The 17,956-nt window shown below is 33.1% G+C and overlaps 3 protein-coding genes across 7 annotated transcripts; 1 reads left to right on the plus strand and 2 right to left on the minus strand.

The window, feature by feature from the left end:
• Window positions 1–2,843: 2,843 nt before the first annotated feature.
• On the plus strand, window positions 2,844–6,839 carry LOC104237497 (AT-hook motif nuclear-localized protein 1-like). Its single transcript, XM_009791653.2, has 6 exons — window positions 2,844–3,209; window positions 3,741–4,120; window positions 4,845–4,912; window positions 5,498–5,629; window positions 6,067–6,231; window positions 6,318–6,839. The coding sequence occupies exons 2-6, from the start codon at window positions 3,775–3,777 to the stop codon at window positions 6,603–6,605; spliced, it is 999 nt and encodes a 332-aa protein (XP_009789955.1). The 5' UTR covers window positions 2,844–3,209; window positions 3,741–3,774; the 3' UTR covers window positions 6,606–6,839.
• Window positions 6,840–7,192: 353 nt separating this feature from the next.
• Window positions 7,193–11,261, minus strand: LOC104237498 (protein cornichon homolog 4-like). Of its 5 annotated transcripts, XR_713642.2 has the most exons (7): window positions 11,111–11,260; window positions 9,714–9,895; window positions 9,486–9,608; window positions 9,233–9,361; window positions 9,073–9,117; window positions 8,779–8,842; window positions 7,193–7,636 (listed from the first exon to the last, which is right to left on the minus strand). XR_713642.2 is itself a non-coding variant. In XM_009791655.2 (5 exons), exons 1-4 carry the CDS (start codon window positions 11,183–11,185, stop codon window positions 9,334–9,336), a joined length of 408 nt encoding a protein of 135 aa, XP_009789957.1. In that variant the 5' UTR covers window positions 11,186–11,260; the 3' UTR covers window positions 7,193–7,636; window positions 9,306–9,333. The 5 variants fall into 5 exon arrangements, 1 of the variants encoding a protein (XP_009789957.1); XR_713643.2 differs by lacking the exon at window positions 9,073–9,117 and having other exon boundaries at window positions 9,306–9,361; window positions 11,111–11,261; XR_713641.2 differs by lacking the exon at window positions 9,073–9,117.
• A 3,726-nt stretch (window positions 11,262–14,987) lies between these two features.
• Window positions 14,988–17,476, minus strand: LOC104237499 (uncharacterized). The gene is made up of 7 exons (XM_009791656.2): window positions 17,166–17,476; window positions 16,965–17,021; window positions 16,527–16,652; window positions 15,904–15,973; window positions 15,722–15,814; window positions 15,517–15,630; window positions 14,988–15,415 (listed from the first exon to the last, which is right to left on the minus strand). Exons 1-7 carry the CDS (start codon window positions 17,330–17,332, stop codon window positions 15,362–15,364), a joined length of 681 nt encoding a protein of 226 aa, XP_009789958.1. The 5' UTR covers window positions 17,333–17,476; the 3' UTR covers window positions 14,988–15,361.
• Between the last annotated feature and the right edge of the window lie 480 nt (window positions 17,477–17,956).

Genomic DNA, 17,956 nt, shown 5'->3' on the forward strand with positions numbered 1-17,956 from the left:
GGTCGTTAGTTGAAGTCCAACATAATATATTCATAAAATCCTTCTTGATATAGCCTCTTTCTACACATTGACTCCTTTAGACAGAAAAAGGTAAGCTGTAAGAAAAGAATGAAAGCTTGATTGACTATTGGGTTTATATTTTTTTGTGGAAATTCGATCCAAATGTTAAAGAATTGTCATGTAGTGCGTAACTTATGCATTAAGCCACGATGAACTGGATTCACAAAATCTAAGCAATTGATTACTACCACGATTTTTAAAAGAATTGTTTTTCCGACATTAATCTATTTCTAAACACAATCAAATAGTCTCTTTGGCCAAGCTTTTCCAATTTTAGAAGTACTTTTTTCTCAAAACGGTGCTTTTTTCTTTAAAAAAAATATTTTTTTTAAAGTAAAAGTGTTTGGCCAAACTTTTGAAAGAAAAAAGTACTTTTGAGGAGAAACAGAAGCAGTTTTGGAGAACCAGAAAAAATAGCTTCTCTTCAAAAGCATTTTTGAGAAAATTATACTTAGAAACAGTTTCTAAAAGCTTGATCAAACACTAATTGTTATTCAAATATATTTTTCAAATTAATTAACCAAACATTAACTGCTTCTCACCAAAAGTACTTTTGAAAAAAATACTTCACAAAATAAACTGACTTTTTGCATGTCGGCCAAACATAACTATAAAGCTACAACTGCCCCGCCTTCGTCATATGAAGTCCGCAATTGAAAGTTTTCTAATTTTACACTTTATCAAAAAATACAGTGCGGATTTTATAGAATTTCTTGTACTGAACTTTACTTTCTCGAAGTATAATTCATAAACGTAAGTAGCTATATGGTCCAATTTCATTTGTTTCATAAATGTAAATAGCTATATGGTCCAATTTCATTTGTTTCATAAATATAAATAGCTTTTTGATATGTGATATCGCGTTGTTGTTTATTATTACTATTACTATTTAGTGGCAGACCTATAATTTTCACTAAAGAATATTGAGATATAAAAATTAAATATTTGTAAAGTCAAAGGAATTTAACGTATAATAAATATGAATTAAAAAAATAACATAGTAATACCGTGCAATTTTTCGATGTAGGGGTATCAATCGAATAAATGTCGATTGTTAATATTCTTTAGTTAATTTTCACTATCTAATATTTAGGGCCCGTTTGGACATAAAAAATCCCTTTTTCCCAAATTTTTTTACTTTTTTTCAAAATCAGCGTTTGTTCGTAACATTTCCAATTTTTACTTGAAGATGCATTTTGAAAATTTTCGAAAATCTGAAAAACTCCAAAAAGCTGTTTTTCAAAATTTTCACTCAAATCACTCACAAAACTTCAAAAACAACCTAAAATTATATTCATGTCCAAACACAACTCTAAATTTCAAATACCATTTTCACGTGAAATTTTTTTTCACCTTTTTTTGAATTTTTACAATTTATGTCCAAACGCCCACTTAATACAACGGAAATAACTTTGTCATTTTATTTGCATGTTTTACAAGTTTATCCTAGACATAAGACACCACTAGTAGCTTTATATAACTCGAATTGTATTGAATTATTAACAACAACAACAACATTGACGGCAACAAAATAGCAACAATGTCATTTTTTTCATTCAATTTAGTTGTTTTTCACTTTGCTATATCTATATATTCAGTAAATATTTGGTTAGAGATGTAGGAAAGCTAAGGAAATAATATTATTTGCAGAAAAGATTTTGAAGATCTTTCTGAAGTCCAAGAAAAAATCCTTGCAATCCAAACAGTAGATTGTTTGAATTACCATATTTAAGAGGATTATTTGATAGATTCGGTTGCATGTCTCCCACGTGTGAGAAATTCACTTCCTCAAGATTAATGAAAAGAACAAAAATGTGAAATTAATTATTATTATTATTATTCGAACCAAGTTGCAAAGTATTTCAAAATTAGTTTTCAAAAAAATATTTTCATAAAAAGTTATCTTTTGATGTTTGACTATTAATTTTTCTCATATATTAGAATTTTAAAGCAAAAAAGAAGAAGATGAAAGTCATTTTTTTGTGTGTGGAAAATTGCCAGGGAAATTCGCTCATCGGATGCGCACTAAGTAACCTGTTCACTATGCAATAGTTTATAAATCATACATGAAATATAAACTCGCACTGGTAAGTCGGTGCGACGAGCTCTCACTGAGAAGCTGCTGATAAGGATGATCTATCTTAGATCTACTATATGGGAAACCACTCACCCAATCAAATCAACCGACACTGAACTCAACCAACCCTTGAGGGCGAAAAGTTCTTTTTTTTTGTACAAAAATCATAATAATAAATTTCATATTACTTGTTCGGACTAATTATCATACTTTACAATCAATTTTGTTTCTTAGGTCAAAATGACCTTATAATCTATCGTAATCACTCAAAAATATTATCAAAACAATCTTCATTTTGTTTTATTATTTATAAAATATATCTTTCAAAGAGTATTCTCCACCCAACAAACGAAAAATGGGAAAATATTTTCTAGACGATTACCCAATTGGAGAACCAGATAGCAATATCAGTGGCATGGATTAGTAATTAAACGAAGACTTCAGGGGCATAAGTTTTAACTTGTCACATATACCCTTCGTTTGGAAAAAAGGACAAAAAGTAGGTCAGCGGCAAGAAAAAGGTTGACCGCTCTGACAACCTTTTGGTCCCCAACTTCACTTTTTCAGCTTTAATTTGTACAAAATTTAATCCAATTTTAAAAAAAGAAACTTTATCTTTTTCCCTATATAACCTATATATATCACTTATTTTACCATCATACCCTTTCCCAATAATTATATGAGGAAGTTTTTAATTTCCTTACTCGGACTTGAAATTCATCTTAATCATATTTCATTTTTTGGTTTTAGTGCAATTAATATTTTTATCACTAAAAAGGAAAAAAGAACTTGTCTTGGTTTTTTCTTGTTAACTTGCATTGCATTCAGAAATTTGCTTTCCGCTTTATTTTGTTTTGGTCTAAAGAAACTGATTTTACCCCACCTGAAAACTGGTTCTCTTGCCGGGAAACAGCCCATTGTTAATTATTTTCCTCCTTAAAACCACTAAAAGAAAAAAAATAGTTTTATTTCTTTTGGTTTTAACCATTTCTTCCTTTTTTCTCTTTTACATCTTCATAAAATTTTGATCTGTGAAGTTAGTTTTAAGGAGCTTTAGATATATTACATCAGTGTAAGTCAAAACTTCACTCTCACTCCTATTTTTGTTTTCTCTTAAGTCTGTTTTTCTGTGACCAGTTGCTTTAAAATTTTCTTGTTAGTTTTTTGCAAGTTTCACGCTTTGATTTGAAAAATCTTTTGGATTTTTGTTTAAACATTTTACTTTTTCTGATCTTTAAAACAGCAAGAACATTCTTTCTGGTCTGTACTTTGGTTGTTTTCTGGTTCAAGTCTTAATTTTTTGTCAATAGAAAATTAAAGGGTCAGAAAATGTTGGTTTTCTTTTCTCACTGTACTTTCCCTTTTTTTCTGTTTTTTCAACATAGTGAAGTAAAAATGTTGAATTGCCATCTTGTGTTTTTCTGCGAGGAATTTTAAAGAAACAGAAAGTGTTTTTTTTTTTTCTGTTTATTAAAATGTGCAATAATGTTGGTTGAGTAGTACAAAAAAAATGTAATTTTGTGCTGATTCTTAAATGTACTTGTTCTGATTCGACCGAAGCAAATATAAGAAAGATCACTTCTTTTACTGTGCTTTTTTACAGTTGCAAAAGCATTTAATAATATCTGCTGAAGAAAATGGAGTCAAGAGAAGCCATGAATTCAGGAGTTACAGTGATAGCTCCAGAAGCTCCATCAAACTATCAAATGGCACCAAGAACGGAAAATGCTCTGGTGCCGGCGGGAACATCACCGGCGGCGACAGCTCCGGTAGCTACTGGCATTCCACTTAGCTCAGAGAAGAAGAAGAGAGGCCGTCCTAGGAAGTATGGGCCAGATGGGGCAGTCACACGTACACTTTCACCTATGCCCATTTCGGCGTCGGCCCCACCAACCTCCGGCAGCTTCTTGCCGGAGAAAGTCAGTGTTGCTCGGCCTGCATCGGAGAAAAAGCCTCGCAATAAAGTGGGAGCAGAAAATTTAGGTAATGGAGGTGTTTGTTGAACTCGATTTTGTGTGTGTGTGTGTTTTTTGTAGGACCTGGAATCTTGGAATCTTCAGTAGATATGAACATGTTGAAATAATTAGGATATGGGTACTACTGGGTTTTTTATTTTTATTTTTCACATTAATGAAGTTAATACATTGACACTGGAAACTTGTGGAAACCTGGGACTTGAATTTGTCCATTTGGTAATTTAGTACTAATTATTGTAGTTCTGAGGGGACCATGTATGCTTGATTTTATGATGCATAGCTGATATCATTGTAGTTTCTATCTTCTTTTCTATTTTTCTTCATTTTTGCCAAATGAAGATTTGAAATTTGTTTTTACAAATTAATAGAGATTGATTTGTAGGGCCTGTTGGGACAAACTGATCTGTGGTAGATATGTGAATGGATTCCTTCTGAATTAGGAAAGTGATTCTCTAGATGCTTAGTTTTGTGCAAAGAAAAATTAGATACTAATCCCAGTTTCTCAATTTACTTGACCAGCTTTACCAAAATGGTGATTTTCCTGTATTTTTACTTTGATTGCATGTAGAGTGTGAATATTGGGAGGAGAACTTATGTAGCGTTGTTGAATTAAAAAAAAAAAAATCGGACGCTAATTATTTTCTTTTCATAATTTTGATTAATTTCCCCTTAGTGGTGCTAAAATTAGCTATGCAAGTCTTGTAACTGATTAAGTTGATCTCGTCTTGCAGGTGAATGGATTTCATGTTCCACAGGTGGCAACTTTTTGCCACACATGATCACAGTTGAAGCTGGTGAGGTATGCTTTGGCATACAAGGAATTGCATTAACAGATAGAAAAGCTTTGTTTGTCTTTCCTTTGTGATTATTGCTGCCTTTCCTACTCTTTCATGTATATGTAACTGGTGATTTATATTTAATTTTTCTTGGGTGGGTTACTGGTTGAGTGAGGTCTCAATTCTCTTGTTAGTCATAACTTGCAAAGGTAACCTCAACTCTTTTTGTTGAAAAATAAAGAGTGGGTGATACTATTTCTAAAAGTGAAGAAGCACGGCTTCTGGACGGGGATGGGTGATTTAAGGGAATGCTTTTTCATTTCTCTGTAAGTGATTCCTTACACGGTTATAGTCGGTCAGATGTTCTTCAAGAACTTCTACAGTTGGAGCAACCATCTTTTCAGATTTTAAAGGGCCAGTTTCTGCACTTCTATGGGAGTATAGATTATGCTTTATGCATTAACCTTTTCCATGCAACTAGAGTTGTCTTTTGTAATTATAATATCTATCCAGGACTTGTCAATACCACCCCTCTTCTTCTTTATGGTCTATTTTCTCTGCTACTTCTCCAAATGAGAAAAATATTTACTCTTTTGTTGGCTGTTTAGGATGTTACAATGAAGATAATCTCATTTTCTCAGCAAGGACCTCGAGCTATTTGCATTATTTCTGCTGTTGGTTTGATATCAAATGTTACTCTACGGCAGCCAAATACTTCGGGGGGAACTTTGACTTATGAGGTTGGTCATTTGAGTGCTCAACATTCAATAGCTCTTTGTTTTGCATCACATCATGGTGGTTATTATTTTTCTTTATCAATGGCTCACCCTTTCTTTGAACCTTGTCAATAATTGAACTTAAAGATATGAACTGAGGGTCACTCATTACATAGTTTACTCACAAGCATGGTAGTGCTGAAGTTGCCTCACAGTTTGATCGTAGATGTATAGCAATTTCAGTAGAACTTATCGGACTAGAGATGGATGCATGTTTGACAAGGCAGGGTTCAAAATTTTCTTTTCTTTTCCTACAAATGTCCTTTGTGTCTCATTAGGTATGATGGCAAAATTTCAGTAGATATGGAATTGAGGCATATTTATTGCATTAAGAAAGCTTCATTCCTGCTTGGTGCCCGTTAATGAGTATAATCAATCCCTTTTGTAATATTGTTGTGTAGGGTCGATTTGAAATCCTTTCTCTGTCTGGATCCTTTACTCCAACAGAGTTTGGGGGTTCTCGTACTAGCAGAACCGGAGGGATGAGCATTTCTTTGGCAAGTCCTGATGGTCGTGTTGTCGGAGGTACACTTGCAGGACTGTTAATAGCTGCTAGTCCTGTCCAGGTAACCTATTTATGTACTATTGCAAGAATCCTAATAACTGAGGGTGGTCAATCTTATGCTCAAATTTTGCTCTTTCAATATATCAGGTTGTAGTGGGCAGTTTTCTACCAAGCAACTACCAAGAGGCCAAGCCAAAGAAACAGAAAGCAGAACCCAAAGCAATACCTTATGCAACGGTCTCTCCTGCTGCGCCCCATAGTTCTAATATGGAGCCCAGAAGTTCCAATGCACTCACTGTAAACATTCCCGGAGCTGGAAATCAAAATATTATTTCTTCCTCCACCATTCAAACAAATCACTGGACCACTATGCCAACTGTTCAAGACTCAAGAAAGTCTGCAACAGATATTAACATATCATTGCAGGGAGAGTAGTCTAAGTCGACATGAATTCATTCCCAGATTCTGAAGCTCTTCACACGCAGTACCATAATAGTATAACTTGTCTGATCGGCTATAACTCGTGTTAGGATAGAATCTAGAATCTTGTCTTTCAGCTCAAGAGCATGTATTATTGTTGTGTAGTTGCAGATTATTAGTTCTAGGGAACTTTGAATGCTTTAATATAACACGTTTTGATTAAAAGTTGAAGAGTCGTAGTTTCACCCACATTGGGACTCTTTTTGGGTAGTTTCAGTGAAATCTTGCATCTCAAATTCTGTTATAATGGCTCTATGCCTATAATATTACTGCTATAATGGATACTTGTATAAACAATTAAAATGTTTTACAAGAATATATCATAAGCTCAAGTTGAAACTTGAGTTCACAGTGGAGTTCATTTAAAGTACCAAGCCAAAATGATATGAAGTCCAAGTTCTATCAAAGCTTATATCACTTGAGCTTGTTTAACATTTGCGGACAGTATCAGCAGAGGCACGACAAAAATTAGGTAATCTTTTTCTATTTGTAAGTCTTGGCGAGAGAAGAGAAGAATAAAAAGGAAGAAGGGAGAAAGGATGGACAGAAAGGGATCCGAAGATATCAATTTATCAAATATTATTCATGTCCATGATAGAACTTACTTACAAGTGACAACCTGAACTCTATTTCTAATTAACTGAAAAGACTATTCTTTTCTACGAGGAAGTAATTGAAATGACTAATTTGATCTATGCTTATATCTCAAGTAATTAGATAAGCACTTCATTATTAAAAAAATTTAAAAAATAAAGATAAATAGCATCAATGGTAGTGATAATAATATCTTAATAATCAACGTCAATATGTTTTCCCAAGTTGAGGACAACCAAAATCCTTTCCTTAAATTGGAATAATTCTCCAGCCCATCAATCAGCATCATTCTCAGCACAATTGGCATCATTACTGAGAAAACCAACAAAAGCCAGCTCCAACATACAAGTGCCCAAAGTATCTCATTTTCATAAATTCATCAAATTGTAGGCCTGAGAGAAAGGAGAAGAAAATATTTAGAAAATAATTCCACAAGTTAATGCCACAGATGTTTAGGTCCTTTACAATTGTAATTCCCAGAAATCAGAATTGGCAAAAGGTCCTTTAAAGCTGTAGCTCCCAGAAATTGAAAAATGTAATACATCTTCACCTCGTTAACAGTTCAAGGCTTAAATAAACAGATCTGTTTTTCTCCCATATTTCTTCTGGTGGGTTCTAAGTGATCCACCAATAAGTCATTGAATGTTATGATTGGAGTGTTGAGACATCTGAGATAGATAAAATAACAAAATTTCTTTTGCCTATAAAAGAAGTTTGGTTGGGTATATTTTTTCCCGGATAAAGTGTAATTTGTGGGGGTAAACATAGAGAAAATGAGCATGCATAGCAAAGCCTTTTATGTTCTTGCTTTGCACAAAATGCAAATTCATCCCTTATCTGCAACTCATCTTTCCAACTTGTATTTTTCTAGTTTGTGTTCTTTCCTCTTTTCTCTTTCTTTATTCCCATTAGAGAATTAGCATCAGATGTTTCACATTAGAATTTTACAGTCACTAGATCTTTGTTGCACCTGGTAGAATATATGCGGACGAAGGATAACCTTTTTTTTTTTTTGATAACGAAGGATAACCCTTTTTTCTTTTTGGAGTATTAGGAGCCAGTAGTTTATAACAGAACCGTAAACCAGGTCATGCTTACAGCAAATGCCAGATTTACCACAAATCAAAGGCCTAATGGCATAGGCTAACTAGCTTTCCTGAGAATCGATTATTTAAACCAATAAGGAAACCTTTTTTGGTCCTACACTATTCATAGTATGTGATCAAACATGACCAAATAAAAACCAAACTGTCCAAGGAACTTTATCTCCGAAGATATCCTCACAGAAACTGGGCACAATTTGAACAGGCAGTTCAAGGATCAAGTAAAAGTTAGTTACTAGAATCAGTCATTTGAAACAGACAGATTTAGGTATACTTGCTTTCGCATGTAAATAAGTAATTTATTGGGAGAAGTGTTCAGCAAGTGAGTAATTTATTTGGAAAAGTGCTCCACCGCTTGCTGCATAATAATATACATGAAAGTTTGATACAGAAAACAAATACAATAATCTAGACCATAACTTAAAGCTCACCCATCATGAGTTCAAGAAAATAGGCATCTGCAAATAGCATCTAGATTTTCACATATGATAGCATCTGCAAACGTCATTATATGATTTAATAACATCTATAGCATGGTTAGTAATAGCTGGAAACTTTACCCCAAGCAAAACAAAAAAAGAAGGTAGTTGAAGGGACAGGCGGAGCTAACATTGTTTTTGATATTCGCAAGAGTAAATGAGAGTTTGAAAAAGTGAAAGTGCATCTGCTTTGAAGAGATAACTATACTCCATCTTTACACAGTAAAAGGTTAAATTTAGAATGACCTCATGTAGAAACTGCTTGTTGAAGATATAGGGAAATATTTACATCTACAAAGAATTAAAAAGAAATTAAGAGAACTTGAAGAGCAATAGCTCTTGTGAGAGCCAATACTGGTTATATGAAGAGTAAAATAGAATGTTGGACAAGTTGAAGGAAACACACCAAGTTAATGTCCTCCATCTTTTTTCTTGTGCAAATTTACAGAGCCATATCACAGATAGAGGAACTAGAGAACCTTGGTGAGAGCAGCAATTCTTCATTCTTCATTCAGCCACGATGCTCCAGACCATACTAAAATCACATACAGCATTAGACAACCAGATAAACTAATTAGGTTACAAGTTCCTAAAAAGGTGGAACAGCTTGTACTAAAACCAATAATAAGAAACAGGAATAGCTCGTCACTGACACACACCTGATTATAGAAAAGACAAGGAGTATCCCAAGGTATCCAAGCTTATACAATCGAATCTTCTTCTCCCATGGTAGCTGATTGAAAATCTCAGTTACATCTAGCAAGTGGCGCCGATCAGTATATCTAATCAAAAAGTTAACATCAGTTGTCGGAGCATTTTGTGATGCCAATGCCAAGAAACAGCAGGAAGCGGTTAGCAGTGCTACATACTTCATTTAAAAGACTTACACTTTGACATCATAATATAAGTATGGGAGACAGATCAGACACATAAACCAATGCCCCATCACAAGATGTACGAAGCATAGTGCTCCTTGTAGAACAAACTCCGGAACCACAAGTCTGTTAATCTCGGATGCTGAATCATAAGGGTTGATATAATCATTTTCAAGGTCCGCCAAGCACATGACCTGCAGTAAAAAGTTCCAAATGTAATATTAACTGACCCCCAGAAACATAAACAGAAAAGAGCAATAGAAAGGAGAGCATTGAGTAGAAAATGGTAAGCAGCTTATATTCAAGGTAAACAACATTGTGCCCCCGAATTTTGACCAGTAGATACAACAACAGACGTATTTGTCACTTGTGAATTTCCAGGTCAATCTAATTAGCCCAGAAGAGCTAACAAATCTAAACTAACAACGTCATCATCGTCCATGAAAAGAGAAAACATCAGAATGCCAAACAAGCAAATCAAAGTGATTTCTTAAATGACATGCTTCGTTAAGCTTGGGTTGACCTCTTAAAAAAATTACATTGTCCGTTTATTTATTTGATAAAGCCCGTAATGTAAATTACAGTAAGGAGATCTTCAAACTGCATTGGAATTGGGCAAACTTAGGGGTCGTTTGGTAGGAGGTATTAGAAAAAATAATGCAAGCATTAGTTCTATGTGTTACTAATACCTTGTTTGGTACATTTTTTCAACTTGTATATAACTAATACTTATATTAGTTATACATCATACTTGGCATTATCCTATGCATAAGTAATGCATAGAAAACCATGACATTAGTAATACCAAGGCTTTAATGCATGCATTAACATGGTTAAAGACAAAATTATCCTTAAAGTCCCTTAAAGCTAGAGAATATGGAGGGCATTTTTGTAAGCAACTATTTTTCTTAAAAATTATGCAACGCATTATAATTTTAATACACCACATCAAACAATAGATAAGAAATAATATTTGCATAACTAATGCTTGCTAACCCATGCATTACTAATACACCTTATTCCGCACTATTCTAATACACCCTACCAAACGACCCCTTAGTATGATACTTATGTTTCCGGTCCAAGTACTAATGACTTTAACGTTTTAGGGTACAGATAATTGCAACCCCATTGAGAGTTAAAAGTTTGAAATTACACGTTTTCATATGCTTTCATCATCTGAAGCTGTACCCATAACTCAGTGAAAATATTTTCATTCAAATATTCCCAATTTCAATTTCAAAAATTTATTCCCAATTGGAAAAAGATGGAAAAGTTATCATCTTTATCCAATTTCAAAACTTTAACATCCAAAAGATTTACAAAGGCGTAAAAAATAGGAGATACACTGTTAAGTAGTAGTAATATTTAAAAATAAAGGGTAAATGCGAAGAGATAGTTGAATAAACCTGGTAGAGAACTGCGGCGAGAACGGCAACGAGAAGGAAAAAGGCAAGAAGCCATGAGAGTAGATCGCCCATCATGGCCTTTCTCCCCTTCTCCTTCTCTGCTTTCTTCGCCTTTCCCACCTCTTGCTCTGTTTCTCAGGTTATATAACTCGAATCTAATTGTTTGATTATTAAAAAAAATAAAATTTGGTGCTAAAATTTTACATGCTCGATAGTATTGTTTACAACAACAACAACAACGACCCAATATAATTCCACAGGTGGGGTCTGGGGAGTGTAATATGTACGCATACCTTACCCCTACCCCGATGGGTAGAGAAACTGTTTCCAGGAGACTCTCAGCTCAAAAGAGCAACAAGAGCCGATATATTAGTACCATAAAAATACATAATAAAATAACAACAATATAAGAGATATGAAATACAGAATACGAAATACGAAATAGATGGCTGGTATAGTAAAACTAGCAGGTAAAGCCGTGCATCAATAGACGACCAATGACATTCTTAGTCTAACTCCTAACTGGCTAGTCTCACTCTATTGTGCTGTAGAAATATTCACAATTTTCCCTAACCTACAACCTTAATGCTCGACCTCCATAATTCCCTGTCAAGGGCCATGTCCTCAGTAATCCTAAGTTGCGCCATGTCCTGTCTGTCAAGGGCCATCTCGATAGTATTGTTTGTTTGGAGTAATTTTCATTGGTTATTTAATTTTGTGTTCATTACACAAAAATCATTTTTCTTTCTATTGTTATACAAATATTATTTTACTTTGTTCTATTTATCACAAAAGTCACATTGGCCAAATTTTATAATACTTTTACTTGAAAAGTCTATTATGCCCTTGACATTATAAATCCTCTCATTTACGTAACACATTCTATATTATATACTATTTAATATATTTTCACTTAAGTATCTTACTTATAATTAAAATAACTTTATATTATTTTATTTATTATTTTTATAATACATCCATACATTTAATTTTTCCATGGCACTTAATTTGTTTAATCATATTCAAACATGAACATATTTTAAATATAAAAACAACAAAAATATTTATCTTTTAATATTTACTTGAAATAATAAAAATAGATTTTTTTAACAAATGATAGGTTTTTTTATAGTTAATAAGAATTTTAGAAAAAGTTTCAAAGATGCTTGTGTTTAATATTAAGTTTTTAAAGCTTTGACTGTTAATATTATTTATTTGAAAGTATTAATCCGATATGTCATTGTCGTAAATGTAAGTATTTTATTTATTGGATTAATGGGTATGGTTTGGCTGATACATCAATGAGCTTTGATTTTATAATTCCATTAAAAAATAAATTGAGCATGGTTAAGAACGTGGGCCTGAGATTTGTTCACGGCAATATTACCTACAAATTTAACAATGTTACCTATATTTTAAAATTTAATCTTAAAAAAATAAATTAAATGTACGAATATATTATAAAAATAATAAATAAAATAATATGAAGTTATTTTAATTATAAGTAAAATATTTGGGTAAAAGTATATTACATAGAAGGTATTGCATAAATGGAAGAATTTATAATGTCAAGGGCATAATAGATTTTCAGGTGAAAGATTTGTAAAATCTTGTTAAAGTGACTATTGTGATAATTAGAGCATTGTAAAATGATTATTGTGTAATAAAAGAAAGAAAAGTAATTTTTGGGTAACGAACACAAAATTGAATGGTTTTTACGTAACAAAATAAAAAAAAAGTGACTTTTGGGTAATAAATACAAAGTTGAATAACCACCCATAAAATTTACTCGTTTGTTTGCTCTCTTTTTTTCTTTTTTCTTTTTTACTTGTGTCAAAATAGTAATAATTCTGATCAGTTATAGTGCAATTGGAAGATGTAGAATAACAATATATGTAGGTGACAAGAAAAAAAAGATTAACAATAGTACGTATTAGCATTATATGTACCCTTTAAACTGTTACTGCATGTGAGTTAACTATCTCTACTATTTATCATTTGTTTTTAATTTTTTTTAAAAAATTATAGAAATGATTGTATTAACTTTGTAACCTGTAACTAAGTGTTAAAACTAAAAGATTTATGTTTAAAACAAAATGCAAAATTATTTATTTATTTATTTATTTAATAAGTAATGGAATAAAGGGAGTAGAATAGATAGCGAAGATTAACTATTGTTTTTAATTTGTCATTGTCATTCTTGTTGGTGAGAAATATGAATGAGGAAAATAGGTCATGTGATTGCATAAGATAGGAAGGAGGATATGTCTATTATTCTAAATTGGAGGAGGAATTTAATTTTGTAAGCTAAATTTGGACGGAATAAATGATATTCACCAATAGGTTTACGAGCTCAACAAACACGTAACATGTTAGACTTAGAATTGTGTTCAAGTAACGGTAGATTGAAGTTGTAGCCTCTGGTTGAACTCGCTTGGTCAGTGAAAAGTAATATCAACTGTGTTCTGTATGATATTTTCTGTTCTTTAAATGGTGGATCAATCAGCATCAACACAATAAGGGGTCGTTTGGTTGGAATACGGATTATGTCGGTATAAGTTATGCTTGGATTGTTGTTTATTCATTATTTGATATGTTGTATCAGGAATGAAAATTGCATAATTTCTAAGAAGAAGGTATAAGCTATACCAGTGCTAATTACCCCACCTTCTATAAGGTATAATTTATTCCGGTGTTAAAATTAACACCGGGATAACTTATACCTGATTTTCTAACCAAACATAATATTAAGGTGGTATTAAATTTCTATACCACCCCTGTACCTTTCTTATACTTCATATCAAATGACCCCTAAAGAGATCAGCTGCCCCACCAAATTTCACACAAGTGCATATTAGCCCCATCCTGCTATCAGTGGCGGAGCCACCTCTATTCAAGGGGTGTCACAACCAAATTTTGCTTCTTTATTTTTTACGCAAAAATAACGTTGAAATTTGTGTTGCATAACTTTAAAAAAATAATTCTTTTTTTGGTTGAAAAAGAAAGTACTCTTTCTACGATATGAAATAAGTACTCATTTTATTGAAATAAAAGAAAATACTTTTTCTACATCATGAAAAGAAAATACTCATTTTGTTGAAATGAAGAAAAAAAATTTACATCGTGAAAAGAAAATACTTCTTTTGTTGAAATGAAAAAAAATACTTTTCTACATGAAAAGAAAGTATGTTTTTTTTGTTAAAATGAAAAAAGAAAACTCATTTGTTGAAATGAAAAAAAAAAATCTATCTATAACATGAAAAGAAAGTACTATTAATAATATTTTTATTTAGAGTGGGGTTGGGGAATGTTTTCCCTTCTCTTAATAGGGAGTGGGGGTGGGTTGGTGGGGATGGAGAATAGGGTGGGGAAGGTTGAGAATGAATTTTGAAAATGTTTTCCCTTCTCTTGATAGGGAAAACATTTTCCTCCAATTGAAAGAAAGTAAGTTAATGAGAAAAATATTAAGGCCAACCAAACATGGGAAAATTGAAAAATGTTTTCCTTCTTAGCAAACACACCCATAGTCCTCTGAAACTCGATGGGTCTTCGTTCATGAATACACGGAACTCAGGAAAGATTGCTGTAGGCCAGAATGTCTGGAAATGGAATTAGTGAAAAATTCTGAGTCTTCTCATGGTTGAGTGTCGCGCACTTTATTGTAGCTAGTTTGTCCAATGTATTTGCTTTTTGGGTCTTAAATTCACGTTTGAATGATGCCTCAGTTTTGCACCTCAAGGCCAGTAAACCTTAATCACGAAATGGTTGCTGAAATTAACCTTGTGATTGTCATCTGATGGTTGTTATGTACTATCAAAATAATGACCCAGTAATAATCTGTTGTTTGCATGTTAGTTCCACATGCTGGGAAATTAGGTAATGGAGATGATGCGTGCTATTTTTATGAAGGAAAAATAGTAGTACATGCAACAGAGATAATCATACCAGTTCCCTACCATTTGATACAGAGTATATGCGTCTATAAAGAGTTGGAGCTGCTTGTTCTTTTGGTAAAATGCAGACCCAACAACCGAAGGCCTATACATTCCACGCTCTGTTGAGGCTGTGGACATTTTTCATCAGAATTTCAAAAGCTAACATGGTGAGCAGAATATGATGTTATTTCACTGCTCTATTAAGCTTTCCAAATTTAAAAAGTCCAATATATGAGTCAATCTGAATTAAGTGGATGATCTTATTCATCATGCTAACAAGTAATGAACAAGTGCTCCTTTATGAATATCAGGCCTTTCAGACAGTGTCTTCGGATGCCCATCCCTTCTTCTCTAATTGCAATCTCAAGGCCTGTTTCATATGACCAGATTAGCCATTTACTTAAATGGGGATGCCATTGTTGGAAAGAACAAGAACAGCAAAAAGGTGTTTAGTACTATGTATATTCATACCTTGATTCTCTTTCTATTAGCATCAAAGTCATAATTCCCCAAGCGAGATGCTGACCGATACTGTACAATTGGTTTCTTGCCTGGTGGGAACCAGAACTCCATATCATCTACAAACTGTAATAACATGTACTTGTTCATTAGTGCCTGCAGAGAATGATGTGTTTAACTGAACAATTCAAACTTTTGAAAGACTCTGAAAACTTACCCCCAAAATAGGGCTTTCATATTCCACGCGCACATAATCATCTTTCTTCTCCGCTATTTTTGGACAGAACTTGTCTGGTTTTGTTGATTTTAGCTGCGGAATGATGCAGATTAGTAATATGGTATTTGACATATATTGTTCAACTATTTGTTATGATGAGAAACAGGTTTTGAGACACTTACCACTTGAAGTAGCTCCTCCATTGCCTTTTCTCTGCTGACATTACCGCGTTTCCCTTCAGGATTATAGTTCCTGAGAATCAAAGCACCATAAGTTTAACATCTCTGTTCAGTATCTATTGATAATGGCTTATCTTGTAACCTTCAATTTGTTCATTTCTTTTCATATTGGTGAATTATTCCAAAATGACCTGTCCACCAAGCTTATATGAAAGAACAAACTGATTCTTGGATAGAATGGATATAAAACATCCATTTCATCTTGAACGATATCTGTTACATCTTGTAAGTTTTGATGATCCAGATGGACTGTAAAGTTCTCTTGTCCATGACCGGGGACGGGCGGGCCCACAAATGAATCTACACCCAAGATCAGCAGTTGTGATTCTAGTTAAAGAAAAAGTCAAAAAAGGGTGGCCATTGTGATTCATATGTCAGCTAGTACCTACCATATAAATGTGCACAATTAACATGTGCACATTGATACTGCTGCTAAGACTAAACGTGAAGCATCATCACCACATAGAAAGTTGACCACTTTTCGTTATATGTGCACTTTTTATGATGATAGAGATAGATATACAGAGCAAAAGTTAAGCATACAGAGGGAAGAAAAGGAAAATTACCAAGGAGGTGCATAGTGAGTAGAATCACTGATGTTCTCAGAAGAAGAAACACAATTGTTGGTGGCTGGACAAAGTGCTAGACCAAGTGGATTCTTCTGAACACCCAAGTAATTTGGCTTTTTACCACTGCATCACCAAAAACCAAGATTCAATCTTTTCTACTCAATTCACTTTGGTCCAAGTTAAATTAGTGCCAAACAGATCAGAATTCCTTCGACTATTGGTTGCAGATCTAAAAATATCTAAACAAATTACTCAAGAGGCAAAAGAAATTCCAAAATATTACCAGCAGTGTGTGGACTATTAATTAAATCTTGAAAACAGATTAGTTAATTGGTTGCTAAGAGATATCAAGAAGGCCTCAGCACCAAACAGATAAGAAATTTGAAGGTGAGAAATGCAGCTAGGAGAATACATGAGGGGACAAAAAACACATGCCTGAAGTTGAAGAGAGCTCCAAGAACTGCAATTTCACTGCTCCTTAGTATTATTTCCCTACATATACCAATGAGCTAGATTGAGTACTATGCCCATCAAAAGGAAAGATTCTAATGTTGCAGATTCATAATTTCACATTCAGCACGAAAGGGTACATGGGTTGTCTTTCCCAGGGAGAGGGTGGGGGGGGGGGAAGAGTACCTGCGACCCATTTGTTTGGCGTTTTCATCCTGCTGTGGCTGTTGCTGCTCCTGCTCCTTACATGAAACAATACAAGGGAAGAAAGAAGATTTACTAGTAGTATATACTTTACTTTTGAATTTGTTTGGATAAAAATGGTGGGTATTTGATGATGCCATTGAAGCCATTACTGAGAAGTGAGAACTAGTGCCTGATTTCTTTCTTCTTTCCTCTTGCTTTTTGAATCCTGCGATAAAATAGAAAATGGTCCTGTTGCGCTAGAAAAAGACCCATTTAGAACATTTGCCAAGTTTTATAGAGCATTTTGGAAGAAGAAAAATATAAGGATATTCCCTTTTTTATAGTCATAAGGATAATGCTATAGTTTCCCCTAATGACAAGAAAGCATCCTATTGTTTTATTTAGGGATGTTCATAACAAATCGAAAAAATTCAAACCAAATCGACAAAAAAATCAAATATTATTTTGGTTTGATTTGGTTTTGGTTTTAAATTTTAAAAATCAATCAAATTCAATTTGATTTTGGTTTGAATTAAAAAAAATGAACCCAACTCACTATAGAAATACCTATTTAAAACTTATTATTATACATATAGAAGTATATTTTTAAAATTTTATGGTACATATTAATCGTTTAAGCTTTTAATCTAGTTCGTTGCTATTATAATAATTTAGTTCTTTTTTACATTCTAGTTTGATTAGTAGTTTTTATTTGCTAAGTACAAGAATCTATTTTATATTAAACATAATTTATTTTTAATTGAGTTCTTAAATTACTCATCACTATTTAG

This window comes from Nicotiana sylvestris, chromosome 1, assembly GCF_000393655.2.
Source record: "Nicotiana sylvestris chromosome 1, ASM39365v2, whole genome shotgun sequence".
Classification (NCBI taxonomy): Eukaryota; Viridiplantae; Streptophyta; class Magnoliopsida; order Solanales; family Solanaceae; genus Nicotiana; species Nicotiana sylvestris.